General features: G+C 39.4%; 3 protein-coding genes, 1 long non-coding RNA gene and 1 other non-coding gene across 8 annotated transcripts in view; 1 reads left to right on the forward strand and 4 right to left on the reverse strand.

Annotated features, from left to right (window-relative positions):
- LOC140305999 (uncharacterized) overlaps window positions 1-17,889 on the reverse strand; it is a 71,544-nt gene that overhangs the window by 5,125 nt on the left and 48,530 nt on the right. The gene's annotated exons all lie outside the window — the stretch shown is intronic.
- Window positions 501-9,759, reverse strand: dnaja1 (DnaJ heat shock protein family (Hsp40) member A1). Its single transcript, XM_072385053.1, has 9 exons — window positions 9,658-9,759; window positions 8,372-8,523; window positions 8,087-8,279; window positions 6,016-6,120; window positions 3,325-3,552; window positions 3,111-3,225; window positions 2,744-2,859; window positions 2,397-2,497; window positions 501-2,228 (listed from the first exon to the last, which is right to left on the reverse strand). The coding sequence occupies exons 2-9, from the start codon at window positions 8,501-8,503 to the stop codon at window positions 1,995-1,997; spliced, it is 1,224 nt and encodes a 407-aa protein (XP_072241154.1). The 5' UTR covers window positions 8,504-8,523; window positions 9,658-9,759; the 3' UTR covers window positions 501-1,994.
- Window positions 9,786-13,748, forward strand: aptx (aprataxin). Of its 3 annotated transcripts, none has more exons than XM_072385055.1 (7): window positions 9,786-9,991; window positions 10,389-10,435; window positions 10,827-10,982; window positions 11,094-11,153; window positions 11,239-11,465; window positions 12,691-12,794; window positions 12,901-13,748. In XM_072385055.1, the coding sequence occupies exons 1-7, from the start codon at window positions 9,862-9,864 to the stop codon at window positions 13,053-13,055; spliced, it is 879 nt and encodes a 292-aa protein (XP_072241156.1). In that variant the 5' UTR covers window positions 9,786-9,861; the 3' UTR covers window positions 13,056-13,748. The 3 variants fall into 3 exon arrangements, with proteins under 3 accessions (XP_072241156.1, XP_072241155.1, XP_072241157.1); XM_072385054.1 differs by having other exon boundaries at window positions 10,710-10,982; window positions 12,901-13,745; XM_072385056.1 differs by lacking the exon at window positions 10,389-10,435 and having other exon boundaries at window positions 12,901-13,747.
- On the reverse strand, window positions 14,045-14,118 carry trnai-aau (transfer RNA isoleucine (anticodon AAU)). Its single transcript has one exon. It is a non-coding gene; the product is annotated as a tRNA-Ile (tRNA).
- scpp1 (secretory calcium-binding phosphoprotein 1) lies at window positions 14,251-17,321 on the reverse strand. Of its 2 annotated transcripts, none has more exons than XM_072383838.1 (9): window positions 17,208-17,321; window positions 16,846-16,900; window positions 16,523-16,567; window positions 16,119-16,172; window positions 15,980-16,006; window positions 15,797-15,838; window positions 15,414-15,455; window positions 15,240-15,299; window positions 14,251-15,139 (listed from the first exon to the last, which is right to left on the reverse strand). In XM_072383838.1, exons 2-9 carry the CDS (start codon window positions 16,897-16,899, stop codon window positions 14,630-14,632), a joined length of 834 nt encoding a protein of 277 aa, XP_072239939.1. In that variant the 5' UTR covers window position 16,900; window positions 17,208-17,321; the 3' UTR covers window positions 14,251-14,629. The 2 variants fall into 2 exon arrangements, with proteins under 2 accessions (XP_072239939.1, XP_072239938.1); XM_072383837.1 differs by having other exon boundaries at window positions 14,251-15,142.

Here is a 17,889-nt window from a genome sequence, read left to right on the forward strand (position 1 = left end):
ACGCTGCCTCAGTTCATCGATATTTCCATGCATGCGTTTGTGCACAGCTCTCCAAAGTTCCAACCAGAGCATTTTTTTTGTCAGAGAGCTGGACTTTGACTGGACCATTGCAACATCTTGATGATTCTTCTCTTCATTCAGCCATTTGTTGTGTTTGAGATCATTGCTGCATGAACCAAATTAAGCCAAGCTTTGGACGTCAGACAAATGGCTCCACGTTTGACGTTTGAGTTGGTGTGAGGCTTTTGTTGATATTCTGCGTTTTCACCAAACGTCTCACCATGGTCTCGTCTGTCCAAAGGACGCTGCTCCAGAACATCGGACTGTTTACTAAAAAACAGACTCGCTCACAGGACAGGGTTAGTGCTGCAGCTTCAACCTTTAAACTCACACCAAGTGCAGATAAAACAGAAAACTGTCACTCTACTCGTCATTATTAGTGATTCTATAAGCAATAGAAATAAACGTCACTCAGGAATGACCACACGTTCATTTAGAAAGACCCTTAAATGACATTTATTAAGAAAACATGACAACAAACATCATTGGTCCAAACATGGATAAAGTTAAATTAAGAACTTCAAAACGGTTATTTCAGTTTAACCCCCTGACATTGGGAGGATGTATAAATTCACGTGCTATCAAGAAGTGTTGATCTTTTTGTACGATATCCAAGGCAATAATTGTTACCAAAAGCAAAGAAAAAAGAAGGAGCTGAATCACAACGTTACTTCAAGTTATGACAAGGCTTTGAAATGGGCAGACACTTCAGCGAGGTATTCAGCGTTGCCGATTTGAACTCCTTCCATAACCTCCCATGTTCCGTTTGGCATGAAAAATGTGAAAAGGACACAATGAATAGCTTGTGTTCCCAAAACCCATCAACTTTCAACTGTGAGTTGCCTTTTAAATCCCAGATTTAGGGCTTATAAGACATAACTGAACTCTTAAATAAACAATTCCAAAATGATCTACTCTTCATTATACATCAAGGGTACAAGTTGGCACTTCATAACCTTTTTGGTGTCTTTACAAACACTATTTATAATATCATGCAACAAGAGCAGCATTCATCGTCAAATTGTCCAAGGTGTGTCGAAAATATGCGCTCTCAAGGCATTAGGGGCTTTTTTTTTTTCTTTCTTTTTCAAACACCTGCAAATCTTTTCAAAAATGACATAATTACACATTAAAAAAAACAACAACACGGACTCACCTGACACATGTCACCCAAAACAACTGACTTCAACTCAGAAGTTGAAATATTAAACTAAATCTAAATATTAGTTTAATTCATCTACAATTTAGTGGCTTGAACCCAAATGTTTACCTGTATGAATCAGTATCGTTTCCCTCTAAACTCACATCTTCCAGTCACATTTTCAAGATTGTTTAGAATGGTCTACAAAATAGCCCTTGAAAGGGTAAGCCAGCGTTAATGTTTCAGCTAAAAGTTTCAATGCACATTCCCCTTGACCACCATCTGACCTTTGGGACCTAAAACACAACAGATTGGATGAGTAATCAGCAAGAAGGTCACAACCACCAATTAAGTAATACTATATAAAAAGGGTTTGTTTTTTTTCTCTCCGTATCATTATTGGCATCGATTTTAGTGTGTAAGCATTAAAAGCAGGAAGTCAACACGTTCGCCTTTCCATGCAAGCTTTGTGACACCAGCCCTCGTATTTAACCACAGTGTGATTGGAAAAAAAAAAAGAATAAGGTCCCAGAGGTGACGAGGAATCCCAAGATCAAGTCCCGGGACCTTCAACAAACGCTGCTCCACCCCCCCACCCCAAACCTGTTTCAAATAAATCAGGAGGGAACTGGGACACATTTTTTTTTTTTTTTTTTTTTTTTTACAATTCAGCTTGGAAGAAATTTCAAACTAATACAGAAACCGAATGAAAAAGTGCACAAACTTCCAAAAAAAGGTGCTTTGCATCAGAGATGAAGGTTCTGGAAATGGCAGAGGCCTGCTGTTTGTCTATTTAAGATGTCTGGCACTGAACGCCACCAGCGCTGGCATAGTCGTCTTCATCCATGTAGTAGTACTGATGCCTGTGTCGTCTCCTGCTCTCTAAGTCACAATCCTCCAGATCGGCGTATATGTAGAGGTCCTCATCCATACTGTCTGGCTGCTCTGCGTCCGTCTTCGCTGGGAGGTAGCGCTCAAGCTCCTTCAGCTTGTTTTTGGGGAGGAAATTGGCTGGTGGGAACACCACCTAAAGATAGCAAGCATAATTGATTTATTACCAGAGTTGTGTAAGCATGGCAGCGCATTCATAATCATATGAGAGAAGATGGACATTTTGCACTTTTCAATGGCACTTTACTGATTTAAGTAAGAGAAAACCCAGACATGTAGTGGAAAGGATTTTAGGACGTCTTACCGAAAAGTGAATAATTAAACGGCCCTTCTCAAAAGGTCTGCGATATGTGGGCATCCCTTCAGTCAAGACGCATTTGGTGTCTCCGGGCTTGACAAGTTCTCCTGTGGTTAGAAATAAGACAAAGATTGGTAGAACCCCGAGAAACATGAGGAGACTCCGACTCCATAATAAATGCACTCGTGACCACTCATGTCCTCATATATCTTCATGTATTGTCATTTAAAATCAATCATCTGAGGAAAAAAAGCAGCGTTGTACTATTTATTATAAATACAATTCTGGAAAAACAAAAAAATGAGATCACCAGTGGACACGGAACAACTGCAGCTGCAGCAGATTCGTCTTACCTGGATGCGACGTGATGAGGAGAGTTCTGCTGTCCAGTGTCTGAACGGGCCTCTTGAAACCACACAAAGCCTCGACCAGCTGCAACTCCATGGACATGAGCAGGTCTTCTCCTCTCCTGACGACAGCAAAAAATAAATAAATCAAGGTGAACAACACGCACGGGTACTCTTGCATTAAGGCTGAGCTGCACACATTTTTAAAGAGGCAGGTGCGACTCCTCAGTATTGACCTAACATTTACACTTCCCTCTAATTTAGTTTCTACACTTTTCCAACTTCTGCATTAAATTACAATGACACATCACAGCCGTCACGTACGGAGCGTCTGTTGCTTATCAGCACAGGTGACGGCAGTATATTTTCTGACCTGGTAAAAAGCGGATGTTCACGCTGGTCCAAGACAATGATGATATCGCCCGATTCAAGTCCTGGCTCCTGGTCCCCCTCGCCATGGAAAACTATCTTCTGGCCATCTTTCATTCCTGTGACATTCAAGTCCCGATGTCACACGATGCGTGAAACCTTTCTTTTGATCGATTCATCGTTACACAGACGGACAGAAATTCTCACTTCTCTCTCACCTTTGTCTATGTGGACCTCCAAAATTTTCTTCTGCCGCAGAATCTTCCTGCCTCCGCACGCTTTACAGCGATCCTTCTGGTTGATTCTCTGTCCTTGTCCCTGGCAGCTGTGGCACACGGTAGACACCTGCTGTACCATACCAGGTAGTAGCTGGTGCATGCGGACCTGCATTCCTGTGCCGTGGCAAGACATGCATGTCTGAGCAGCTCCTTTGCGACTCCCTCGACCTATCGGGGGAGACAAACCGGCAGCAATGTGGATGACAGTAAAGGTCATTTTGGTGCCAATGAGGAAATATTGCTCTACGCGTAAATATGGCCAAAGCTCAAGTTGCAGTTTTTTTTTCGTGTGGCAGCTTCTCCGTTGCTCGAGAGGTCAAGGTTTGTGTGGTTCATCAATTCAACAAAGAGAAAAAGATGGTGAATAAAGACTGCATCTACAAGTTAAAGAGCAGCTCGCAGCTACTTCCCTACACTTTATTTTTGAAAGCTTCCAGTTCCTGAGTGAGTCATCAACTGTGTCTCCGTTTGTCCACAGTAACCCGTAATCATTGACAAGATGAGTCATACAGCTAAGCTCTGCTGGAATCAAATACAAGTGCTGATTGTCTCAAAACCCCAGAAGGACTGCTTGATAAATACAGATACATCTTTGTCAGCACTAGGGCTATAATCTACCAAATAAATTGTTGGTCGACTAAAACCCTGAAATTTCGACTAAAAATCGACTAATGGGGGGGGCACAAGATATCAGTATATCTTGTGCTGATACACTGATATCAGCACAAGAAGGCAATTAAACACAAAAGGCAATTCAGGGACAATTATCTTAATTAAACATCGCAGATCAAGACAAGTGCAAACGAAATAAAGCTGTGCATTACTGAAAAATAAAGGGATGCTGCTGTTGTTGCAGGCGGGTACGTCTGCAGTTATAACACGGATAAACGATTATTAGACTAAAATATTGAATTTGTTTAATATATTAAAAGCCTATAATATTGAAATATTACCGTTTTTAGATGATACGCCATGTTTGTAGTCGAGCTGTGATATGCAAACTGTCGACTTTTTCCCCGCCATCTATTTTGATAAAATTCTGTCCCCTTTTCTCTGAAGACAGGCTGTGAAACAGGGGTGCTCTGAAAACACCCCCATTAGCACTTGGTCGACCCAGAACGGATCGACTAATAACACTTCACAGCCCTGGTCAGCACATAGTGTCAAGGTGACTTTCTATCGACTGCTTTATATCAACTAGTTCAAATTCCCTTCATACAGTTTAACTGCCAGAATTTAGATTGATTTGACAGTTTGAAAACTTAAACTCACCAATCCAACCATCATTTTCAGTTGAGATTTACTGTCGGTTACTTTTTTTCTTTCTTCCATCAACTGCTTTCAGCTATTCATTTAAAACTTTTAGAAAACATTCCAACGGTTTAGATTTTTCTCCTTTTCACATCTTGTCTTTTAATATCTCTTCTGTATCAAATCATAGTTTCTTTCTAAACTAGATGAATTCTTTCACTAATTTTCCATTCCTTTGCTGATGGCTGCACATGCCGTTGGGGAAAAAAAAGTCACAGATTCAGATTCTCAGCTCTCTCTCTCTCGTTTCCCTCAGCCTGTTCCTCTCAAATTCAGTCTGAGTTGTTTGAGTGGGTTAAAGCTGTTGTCACAGAGGCTACACACTAATAATGCCTTTGGGAAGAAGGGAGAACTCACAGGCAGCTCAGAGACTAAAACTAAGACCTGAATGAAAATGTTCTCTCTTTCCAACAGCTGGAAAGGCTGCTCATCCAATAATTGCTCTAATCATGTTTTCAGCCTGTTCCAACTCTTTCATCCATCTAGAAAGTGTGACGTGCAGCCAGTGAGGCCTTGGCATGTCATCTGCTTGTCAAATCCAGTTAACCTTGAGTGCTGCGAAGGCACACCGATTGTTTGGAGCAGAGGATTGCTGCAGTCAGCCTCCACCTTTCACTGGGATAACAAGCTGTCTGTGTGTGTGTGTGTGTGTGTGTGTGCTGCCGAATAGTGAGCTGAAACATTCCTGCTGTTCAGATGTTTCATAGACTCTGCCAAAGGCGAAGTTGTGATACGTTTAAGAGGCTGAGGGAAAGGAAAGCTCATTCACCACCAGTCTGATGGCACAAAGGTCAAACTGTAGATTAAATGAGGTCATTAGCCTCCCACAAACACCCTTTGAGTGAGCTCGTTTAGAAAGCAGGAAGGTGTATAAACGTATAACTGCTGCAGCTGAGCCTCTGCAGCTACACTTTGCATGTACAGATAAAGAAACTGGTCTTTGCTTGCAAAGGTTTAAAATCACTTTATCAAACATCACTACATAATCATTTGCCTGGTGGGTAATTTGAGCCACGATTAATCAGAAACTCATTCTCTGATCAACATGGATATTGCTACTCGTGTTGGGACTGAATGAAAGGGAACTTCTGATGAAAAATGTTACATTTCTGACATGTTACTTGGTTTTTGTTTTTAAGGTAAACATTTTAATGCAGCTTTTAACACAGACAGCAAAGCCGTTTTCAGACACGAGCACTGTAAGTATGAGCGGAGAGTTGGTTCTGCATTTTGCTGCGGTGACCTCTACAAGCAGTCCAAGGTGGCATTTGTGTTCTCACAATAATTAAAACAAATAAGCTGGATTAGCAAAAGACGTACCTTCGCATCTTTCACAAATACAGTTCTTCTGTACAGAAAGTTTTCTTGTTGCTCCATTATAAAGGTCGTCCAAAGTCACTGTGATCTGATGAACGATGTTCTTCCCTGTATTGGAAACAAACAAACAAAACATCACTTTGTCAGACATATCACTGGTTTTTTATAATGCGGTTTCTAACATAAGACTAGGGGAAGGCTTAGGTCTCCATCCCCTCATACCATAACAAAAATGGTAATTATCATGACCAAGCTGACAAATTGCAATAAAAAGAATACATGTTTTTAACACGGCCCAAGATTCTACTCAATGTTTCTTATGAATAATGTGACTGATAAAAATGATAAAAGCCATTGCCTATGTCACCATAAAAATTAACTTGCAGCTAAATGCTTTTGTACGTTTGGCACTTATTTGGATAAATAAATAGGGTCAAAATGAGGTTTGGATGCAGAGGATCTGATTTTGAAACATCGCTTGTTAGTTTATTGGAAATTCTTGCACCCAGCTACTGTGGAACCATTCATGACCATGACCAGTGCTCCCACTCAGATCACACATGTAATTTATCCTGTACTGAAATGTGGGTATATGTAATGCGTCAGTGTTACTGATGCAGTTCAGCATACTGATCTACACTGTCAGGCCAAAAAGAAGTCACCGCCTGGGTTTGACTAAGCAAATGATCTGCGGTCGGATAGACTCTGGACCTGATCAACTCGTCAGGTCCAGGTTCACTTTAGTGTCATGTGCCTGAAACAAATCAAGTCAGCTCACACGATTCATTTGCTCCGACTGTAAACGAGTGCTTTAAACAATGAAACAACATTTTCACACACGGATTGGCCACCGTAGTAGAGCCAAGACCTAAACCTCACTTTTGGTCTTCTTTGGGATCACAATTAATCCTCTCCTATGCTGTTCCCTGTCCATCTCTTCCATTTTCCATCAGATCTGTCTTTTTTTGACCAATTTCATAACACACTAAACTTAACCAAGTAACCACTGTAGCAGACACAGGTAAGGTTCAATTAATAAGATGGCACGATAAGTTGTCCCAACTTGCAACACAGCATGATGTACCTTGAAATTCTCCATTCAGTAACTACACCTGATGTTTGTTCATTTCAGGCCCTAATAATACTTGTAAATGTTGTAAATCAATACATTTACAACAGGTTATAGGAATCCTGTGACCCAACTGTGGGTGCATCACTGGCGGGAACCATTTTTGTCCATTCACCTGTTCTGCTGTAGCTCCACCTGCTGTCTGTATCAGGACTGCCCCCTAGTGGCAGAAGTGGTCTACAATACTACATCATCATGATAGTACACCTGAAGACAATGGTATAACTTCATAGAGTGACACGGACCGAGCTCAGTTTGCTTCTGGTAAGATTTTAAATCAATGCACTGTTCATATTCAATACCTTGACAAAAATATATAAATGTGCATTGACCTTTTTTCAGTAAAAAAATGTACTTCATTTCTCAAGTCAAACTGCACGATCTGGATTAGGAACATTTGGAGAGGACAGTTACTTCATGATTCAGTCTGTAAGATTTAAAAAATAATGCCAATTTTTGTCTGTGGAATAGTCTGTGGAATCCAGTCATCGGCTATAAAGCAGGGCCTTCAACATTTTATGGTTTAGCAATGTGAGCTGCGAGATGTCACAATATCCTTCATTCTACACATTTAAAACTCACCAACATACAAGATTGCCCATACTTATTCAAAGAGTTCAGTGTACTAAAAACTGCTTGTGGAATGAAAAGAGGCCTCGTGAAACACAACAAGTATATTTTGTTACGCCCTGATAAACTAAGCTGCTTGGCAAAAGTCAGAACTGATGCACACAAATCACAAGTTGTGCAGGGGAGGACCATTTAAACAGAAAGTCTAAGTCACTGAAACTCCCCCCTCAACTGAACTGGATCTGCCTGAAGAGATAAATAAGAGAAAATTGCTTAATCGATTACTCAAACAAACCACAAAATTTTCAATTAAGACATTTCATAATCTCTACAAAATATCTAAGCCCACCACCTTTTTTCTGAACGCTCGCCTACCTTTCCGCTCTCTGTGCATCCGACTGCCTCCACCGAAAAACAAGTCAAAGATGTCCATGGGCGATGCAAAACCCCCACTACCACCGCCGCCTCCTGTTCCTCCTTCCTTTATCGCCTTTTCACCTCCTCTGTCATACAGTTCTCTCTTCTTGGCATCTGACAACACCTCATACGCCTGCGAGATCTGCTTGAACTTAAGAAAAAAACAAAAACAAACCGACGGGGTCAAAAGACATCTCCGACGATGCAGTCACCGTTTACAAAAGGTGATGGGAAGGCACTTACCTTCTCTCCTTCTGTAGGATTTTTGTCAGGGTGATATTTCAAAGCTAGCTTGCGATACGCCTTTTTCAATTCATCAGGGGTAGCGTTCGGTTTAACACCTAATGTGTCATAAAAGCCTGTTTCCTTGACCATGTTTTGTCTTGATGGATAACCTGGGAAAGAAAAAGAAATGTGTATATATACATATATATACACATATATATATATATATATCAAATCAGTGCTAAAATAGTAATTCCAGCTACTACCACTAAACTAACTACAGCTACTAAACATCTGTAAAACCTAACATAAAAAATAAACATGGTCTTTTACAAGTTAGTCCTTGGTAAGAATTTTGATGAAAGGCAACTGCAAGTTACTGTGATGATTAAATGTAAACATCTTCAAATGTGACATTAGGACTTAAATAAAGTCACAATAAATACATAAATAAATGGATCCTCCAGTCTGACATGAGCAAAAAATGTCTGTTTATTTGTAGCTGATGGTTTTAACTCTGGTAGACAGATAGGATTAATAGTTAAGCTTAGACAAGAAACAGTGACGTTGATATCTCCGACCTGTTCCCACTAGGTTTCATTTTTGGAAAACGCCACGGAAATAGTTCCGATGGGCCCTTCTTTAAAGTCACATATAATCAGTGATGTAACAAAGAATGGGTTATGTATGAATGATTCATTTAAATCTGCTTCATTCCAGAGTAGATAAGCTCCCCTTTGTGTCTTGAAAAACGAGATATGACAAATAGTTCCGAGAAGCATTTAATATGAATTAAAAAAATGTGCTTTGGAAAAAAACAAGACGTCAGAAATTACTCGTCATATTAGAAGCGACTGTTTCTTATCAGGGCCAAGTGGGTGCCATTTTCATCTCATTACGAATACGAAGGTTTCACTTCATGAACGAGCTGAAACTGTTTTAACTGTTTGTTAAGTGAACGGAATCCAGGTGATTCAAAAAAGTCTTTGAGGGCTTAAAAACATTATTTAATTTGTTTTGTTAGTTTTTTTGGGAGGGGGGGTTTCCAACGAGTCTCTTATGAATTTCAATCGTCTCTAGCAAATTAATTTAAACACAATCCCATGGATAAAGTTGCCTCTACCACCCTAGTGTTTGCGTGAGGGACACAAACTGGAATATATCAGGCCCTACGTAGCTAATTTAGCTACTTGGCCCTGCTTAGGCTAAAAATCCTAGCGTGGTTGTTTACCCAGCCTTTGGTCAACAAATTCTATTTGACACTGTTATGAATATAACATGTACCAATAATTACTTTTCCCAACCTTATATGAAGACAACGTTTAGCGCCCTCACAAGACTTCAGCTCACGGCGACTCTTCCAGAATCTTCTAACTCGCCTCTACCGCTCAACAACAGTCGTCGAATCCTCCTACGTCATTTCTCTGCGACGAAACCACAGACGAGTCATCAAATGTGGACTGTTCTGACGCGCTGCTAAATCTAAAAAAGCTCCATAAAATGATAAAATGCCGACTTGTTGGCTTGTCAGCGAGGAGGGTCACCACAAACCCATTCAGTTGCCTCATTTACACACAGTCGTCGTGGGTCGAGGTCCAGAAACGACAATTAAAGACAAGAAATGCTCTCGGCAGCAAGGTAACAACATCAAACTTCATTACGCTACACTGCTAGCAAGTAGCTCAAACTTAAAGCGCGCAAGCACAAAACATTTCTATCAGTAAGGGAAATTACATGCAATGTAGTGTAAGTGATAAAGCTGAACGTTCTATTCGAAATTGATAGTTCTGCCGAACTATGTCACTTTAATTTCTTAATAGGAAGACCTATTCTGTCAGAGAGAAAAGTGTTTAATTTGTGTCTCGTGTTTTTCAAATTTGTCTTTTTTTTTTTTTACACCTTAGTCAGGTCAACTGCAGAAGTCGCAACACACATTTTTAACTCTTGTTTGTATAGTTGAAGTTACAGAAATGTAAAAGGCACTTTTTTTTTTCAAAACAAACTTTAACCTCTTCAAATATCACTTCTCAACCAGTGGAACTGAGAGCTGAATGCAACAAAGGTTATGTCAAAGTTAAACAGGTAAGATACAGTAAAATAATATATATGTATTTTTAAAGTTGATTTATTACTGTGGATCCTGTTTCCCAAAAAAATAAAAATGAATAAAGCGGGACAATGCTCAACTTTATTACATGCCTATAATCCTCTCCGCTGTTTTGAGTGGTTGGGACACATTGATATTTATCAAGTCTGCCTATTGTAAGGATTAATATTTCAAACATTAAAAACAATTATATATATATATATTTTACCCATTGCTAAAGTGTCCTATCTCACATCTTTATTCTTAAAGCTGGGCCTAAACCCCACCTCTGTAGACTCTGTGGTGGTGGGTAAAGGCAATGAGGTCAAAATGAAGCCTGGACAGCAGCTTCATGTTGTCAATCAGCTTTACCCATATACCGTCCAGTTCAAAGAGGATCCAACTGGGAACAACAGTGGCACCAAAAGACCAAGAGAGACGGCTTTAGAAGACAGCAAAAGCCAGAAAGAGGCTCCGACTATGAAAATGGCAAAACAAATGGAAAAGGACTCAGTCGGTCTTGGAGAAGTCACAAAAACAAGTGTAAGAAGCAATAAAACACTTCAAATGTTCTATTATGTGTGGATTGAAGCATGGATTATCTGTTGCAATTGGTATTTTATACAGATACTTGTTAACTGAAATCTGTTACAGGAAAGTGTTGGACATTGGAGCCAAGGCCTGAAGATTTCGATGCAAGACCCCAAGATGCAGGTGGCTGCTCCATGAGAAGTATTTATGATTGCGGTGATGCTGAAAATTCAGAGCTTTAAATAACACTTTTTTTGTTTTTGTTTAGGTGTACAAGGATGATAAAGTTGTTGTGATTAAAGACAAATACCCCAAAGCTCGCTACCACTGGCTGGTCCTTCCATGGCAGTCGATTCCCAGTCTAAAGGCTTTAGGCGACGATCACTGTGATCTGGTGAAACACATGCAGCAGGTTGCTGACCGCATGGTTCAGCAGTGTCCAGACTCTGCCTCGCTACGTTTCCGCACAGGTTACCATGCCATCCCAAGCATGAGGTAAATGATTATTACTATGTAAGAGCCGTTACAGGGACAAACCTCATTGATGTTGTTTACAGTTTTGCAAACCATTTTCCTGCTATGGCAACCTGGATTTTTTCATATTTAGTTATTTTTGTTTGATTTCAGGCACCAGAGCTCATGCTTTCAGAACTCTAGCTCAACTAAAACTCACAGTGTCACTAAGTGCTTTAAAGCTGTTGATTGTCCGTTCTGTCCATAGAAGAATAAAGGGTTCATTCAATGCCAGCTTGTCGAAGTCTCTGAGTTCATGTTACAGACTTCTTAACACGATCTATTTGAAAACTTCTGTAAACGTCATTAGACCTTTGCCAAATGCTGAAGCTCTGCTACATTTAAAACAAGTAAAATATTTTTCTTCGTTATTTCGTCCAACATTAAGAACTTGACTGCCACAGATATCACTTCATATGTCTTTTAGGGTTGAAAAACACTGTTTTTGAAGTAATTATTTCATAGGAAAATATTTATGTTTAATAAAATGAAACAAAGGCTTTTCTGGCTTTTATATTACATTAAGTGTTTTTATTTCCAAGATATTTATTTCAGCAGAATTCACCTCTTATGGAAACTAATGCTACAGCTCTGGCAAAAAAAACTTTAATTTATGAAGATTCTACACAATTTTCAGCATTTGATACCTTTTGAGCTCATTGTTGCATTGGTTTCAGTAACATTACATAATTTCCCTTTCACATAGCTTAATAGAACAGTTGATTAGAATTGGACGCTGAACTGAACTTTGGTTGCAGGAGAGTGACACCCGGAGAAGATAATCTTCATGTTCTTCATGTTGTTAAGTCAATAACTGTGAAACATTAAGCAAAGGCTTCTTGCAAACTATTTGTTGGCATTTTGTGGATGTTCAGTTCAAATTTCAGTGAAAAAATATGATTCAAGGAGTGAACTCCAAAAATAAATAATAAAGTGTCTGGAGTATAGCTTGGGGGTCGTCCAGGGTTCACAATTCTTCTTAATGTGAAGTTAGTGATTTTTGCATGTGACAACTTTTCCTCCAAAAATGATCTTGGCGCATTTGTTCACTTTGTGTTTTCCACTACCTGTAACTGAACCTTAAGCTGCCGTTCTTACTGTAGCTGCTGTTCAAAATGAAAAGGGAACAGATTAAAAGGCATGAATGTCACAGCTCTGTTCACACCTCTGACAAATATATATTTGTACTGTTTACATTCTCTTACAGTCACGTTCACCTCCACGTGATAAGCCAAGACTTTGACTCTCCTTGTTTGAAGAACAAAAAGCATTGGAACTCCTTTACAACCGACTATTTCATGGACTCTCACGGTAAAAGCAAATTGGGAGTTTTGTTGTTGTTTGTTTTGATATGTAGTTCACGACATAGAACGATTTGTCAGAACTGCTGTGAAACACTGTGTTTTCCTTCCAACAGATGTCATTCAGATGCTTGAAACCAATGGAAAGGTCACTGTAAAAGAAGGCACCAGTGAGTTGTTGAAACTGCCTCTCCGCTGCCATGTGTGTCGCAAAGAGTTACCAACCATACCTGCTCTGAAGGAGCACCTGAAGTCTCACTTTCCCAGATGACATTGTGAACAAAAGCCTATGTTTCAGAGTTTCACGGGTTCTAGCATAGTGAAGTGCATTTTTTTTATATAAGTCACAGACGTTAGCTGCATCTTCAACCTTTCAACCTTTCACCTTTTCTCATGTCTTACTTATGGATCAATGTATATTTGTTCATCATTCTTCAGTTTTCTGCCAGATAACAGGACGGTGAAGTCAGAAAGATTGCATTTATTGTCCTTACATTTTCAAAGATGTTTGAGTATGTTTTGATATGTGTAAGCACTGTTTTTTCATTCAAAGATAAAAAGGTTTGTTGGAAACCTCATATTGGAGCTCCTTTTTCCCCCCCCCCATTTTCATTGAATATTACAGAACAACAATCTCCTGCTAAGCTTTGAAAACTTTATTTGCATTCAGGACATAAAACTGCAACAGCAACAGTTGAGGAAGAGCTCTGAGTGAGTGTGTCTTCTGTTTGCCGTTTTAACAAAAGTGATCGCAACCTACACTGAAAATTTAGTGGGTTCTTCCATGATCAAATTCCCCACTAATTCTCATGAAATCTGTGAGTTTTGGTGATCACATCTTCCATCTCAGCTATTGCCATGGTAATACCAGTTGTTTCCATATTTACTATTATACTCTGTTGCTAGCAAATAAAGAGAGAGCCTTGTTTAGCCACATTCTGTTAATACTTGACTGAGGTTCAATCTGTCTAAAAACATGTCAAGTAATGAAACGTTCCCAAATTACAATCACACAGAATATTTCTTCTGACAGTGGTAGACCAGTTCTCCTCAAGACAGAAGCAGTGCTTTGCTGTCATGTGTCATGTGCTACACTATCATTCTCATATGACATTAAACAACAAAAAAAGCAAACTGATAAGTAAAACATAAGTAAACATAGTATTTCGGTGACATGTGTTGTACAGATATCAACATCATGAACCTTTGTCGCCATCTGGTGCTAAATCTTAAAATGGAAACAAAGAATCGCAAAACAAGTGGCCCGTACGGGGATCGAACCCGCGACCTTGGCGTTATTAGCACCACGCTCTAACCAACTGAGCTAACCGGCCATGCAAGCCGCAAAGAAAAGATTCCAATTTGAGCGAAATACCATTTATCTGTATACAAGTCTTTTGAATTACTTGACAAAGTCTGATGTCTTACACAATTTCAGAAACTACAGGTTTTCAAGCAACTAATCTGAAAAGAAGCACATTTCTATTGGTTTTGTCTATAATAGCAAAAATAGGAGATCTGCACTGAATTTTCAGCATTGCAAAACTATACAACATGTCTTAGTATTTGATAACATATCATTCCTGAATTTTTAATCATCAATATCAAAGCAAAGCAATTCCATGATTATATTAGAAGTTTTTAATCATAAATATCAAAGCAAAGCAATCACTTAGGGTTATCACTACAGTAATTTTCACACACAAGAATCAAACAGCTGCAGGTAGTATCATGCCAAAATGAACATTCAGCAGAGATGGCCAACAACTATCATCCTTAAGTCTTTAGGCAGATCATTTAATAGTGCTCCAAAAATTACACATAAACATGCACATGTGCATGTCATCATCGTCTCAGTTGTAACTCCCTATCATCCTCATCTGGCACCATCAGATGGTCAACTGAGAAATGGGCATCATCCCCTATACTCTGGTGGAAATACTCTTCACTCTCACAGCTCTGTGTACCATTCACACAGTCTTTGGCTCTGAGTTGTTTCAGCTCAGAGCTTTCACTGGCATCACTGGACTCTGTGCTCTCGCTGTTGCTGTTGCTCTCTTTGCTCTCCTGGCTTTCACTGCTGGTGCTCTCACTGCTGTCGCTGGTGGCAGCTGTAGCATCGGTACTGTCACTGGTGTCTGCACTGTCGCTTGCTGTGTCACTGCTGTCTGTGGGGTTGTTCAGCAGTGGCAGGTTTGCATGACTTTGAACAGCCTTGGTGCTGGTGGAAGTGTGAGACGGCTGATTGATGGTCAGCTCGTTGCTCAGGTATTCTGAGTGACCTTTAACCTCTGTGCTTGTGTTGTCCTCTGCGCTCAGGACTTTGACGACGCTCGCAAACACTCTCACCCAACTCTGCTGCAGGAAATAAGCATGGCGTAATGTTACCAAACTTTATCTTAGGCTGAAGCAGGGCACAGTTTGAAATCTAGTGAGCGCAAAATGTTTATCCTACCTTTCGAATATTCTCCTCGCTACCCATGCTGTTATCTCTGGTTTCAGCCATAGAGTCCGACTGTGGATAGATACCGAGCCAAGAAGATGTCACGATAAGACTGTGCTGTATATCAATAGTTGGCAAATAAATTTATTATACATTTTTAAAACCTTTTATTTAATTTCCTCTTACCCCATTATCCTCATCTGATTCACTGTTACTCTCCTCCGAGGTCTATTTGTGAAAAAGAAAAACAGTTTTAGAAACCGAAGCTTAGATTTATTCATGCTGTAGTGAAATACAGAATGTTACTGCAGCCAAAGTACTGGTACCATAAGATCATAATACCAGTATACGTTTATTTTGTGCTATGGAATTTAAAGCTTGCTGGGCTTCTATGAAAAAGGTCTGTCTTTTTCTTCTGCCTTTCTTTCTCTTTCTTTTTTTTAATTGTTGGAATTTATACCCTTAAACACACAGTTACTGACACATGTCAACGCTGAGGTCATGAGTTCAGAAATAATATCCTTAAAGATGGAAAGTGATAATAGTAAAGTGTTGCTAATACAACTCACTGTGTCTTCTGAAGTAGATTCTAATGATTCAGACTCCGAACTCTGTAAAAAAAACCAAATAGAAACAGAAAAAGGTCACATTTACTGCACACATTTGGGTTATCTCTGACTGTTTGGATAACTGTTCATTTTTTTTATTTTTATTATGTGCTCTGTAGATAGTTGGACCTTAGAATAACTCACTTGATTTGAGGTGTTTTCCTCAGAGCTCTGTAGCACAAAACGAGAATAGATATCAATTTAGGTGAAAATCATCCAAAAAACTATGCAAAAAGTCAGGAAATAATCATTTCCTCATTACCAGAATAAATATGTAATTTACCTGAAGCTCTGAGGTGCTGTTTTCAGAAGACTGTGAAACAGACAAACTCTCAGTCTGGGGAAAGAAAAGCAAATTAAACACAGCCAAGTAGATTTAAATATACTCCATAAGTGCAACATCAACTATTCATTTTAGATCCATTCATGTCAAGACCAACTTTTGCAAATCTTATGCTACATAAATGGCTGCAGACAGACACACAGTGTCATAAACAATAGTTTCTAAGAGGGGAATTGTCTTGAGGTCTGCACCACACCTATTGTTAAATTTTCTGCTGACTGTCAGAGGAATGCAGCTTCACTTGCACTGAAATGGATTATCGTATGGCTGGGCTCCTGCATTGCACTTTTACGACTGAAGTGAGGCGCAGTTTCATGAGGAAAGTCAATTCAGATGGCACTTACTGAGTTAGAGTCAAGTTCACTTGAAACCAAGGCATTGTGGAAAATCTGTCAAAGGGAAGCAAGCAGAAGGATCAAGTTCATGTCCAGACATATCAGTAGACATAATGTGTACAAGATTACTGTGAATTAACATACTTTAATCCATCAGATATTTTACAATGGGAACACTGAATACTAGATTGAATACTAGTAACAACTGAGTGATATTGCATAAACATTTCAAAGGAGGAATGATAAATGAAATTCCATGTAAATTGCATAATTGTTAGTTTTAGCAGCCAGTTAAAAGATCAAAATACTTAAAAAAAAAATTTCATACTTACTGGGTTTGCAAAAACTGAACCAATCAGGCAGAATGTTATAATGGTGACCTTCATCCTGCGAAATAAATATTCAGTTAATATATTGATTGATCAGCTGTTATGTGGCAAGCATTAACACATACATATAGTCCAGTGATACCAAAAATATCAATGCAAACACAAGCAAATGTGTTGCAAAGATTAGGTTTTCTGAACACATCGATTGCTCTTCCACTTGAATTCTTCGAGGTTAACACAACAAAAATGTTTTGAGCAATCAAGCAAAGGTTACCATGTAGGAATTCACAATGCTGTTTAAAAAACACAAGTTATGAGCAAAGACACAGTGTAAGAAATGCATAAACCGATGCATGATTGATTACCTTTTAATCTGTTAGACTCTGAGCTGGTCTGGGAGTTTTTCACAGCGGTCCTGTATATATCAGCAAACAGGAGAATCCAAGCAGCTGAAGCAGTGAAAGCACAATGTGTGGATATGCTGCACAACACTCCAGCCACTACTGTATATATGTAACCTCAATTAAGACGATTGCATCACTTCCTTCCGGCTGTCTCTCTCTTTCTCATGCCGACACATGAAGGTGTGTTTTTCGCAGAAAGCGAGCTCAAAACAAGCTCACCCTGGGACCATGATGATTGCAGTCTCACACAAACACACACACACATGCACACGCAGTTTCATTCAGTCTAACATAAATTTCCTCCGCCCCCTCTCAAGTCTTAAGAGAAATATAATTTAGCCTACTAAACCATAGGGTATGTGGCCTGTTGAAAAAACAAACTCACCCACTCGGAGAGGAAAAGAGGGCTAGACAGGTCAGCACAGCACTTGCTTGTTTCCGGTGAAATTGCTGTTTTTCCTTTACTTTCTGGCTGGAGTTTTGATTATTGTGTAATAATGAATAACAAGGGACAGGTAGTGCAAGAGCTAGATAATATTTTGAAGTCTATTTAAACATTTTTGACCGTGAACTGTCTAACTTGCTAAGAAGGAGGATTATAATTGTGATAACTTTATATAGCCAGACACTTCCATTAAGACTA

Source organism: Leuresthes tenuis, unplaced genomic scaffold, assembly GCF_036924035.1.
Source record: "Leuresthes tenuis unplaced genomic scaffold, fLeuTen1.0.hap1 SCAF_4, whole genome shotgun sequence".
In the NCBI taxonomy this organism is placed as follows: Eukaryota; Metazoa; Chordata; class Actinopteri; order Atheriniformes; family Atherinopsidae; genus Leuresthes; species Leuresthes tenuis.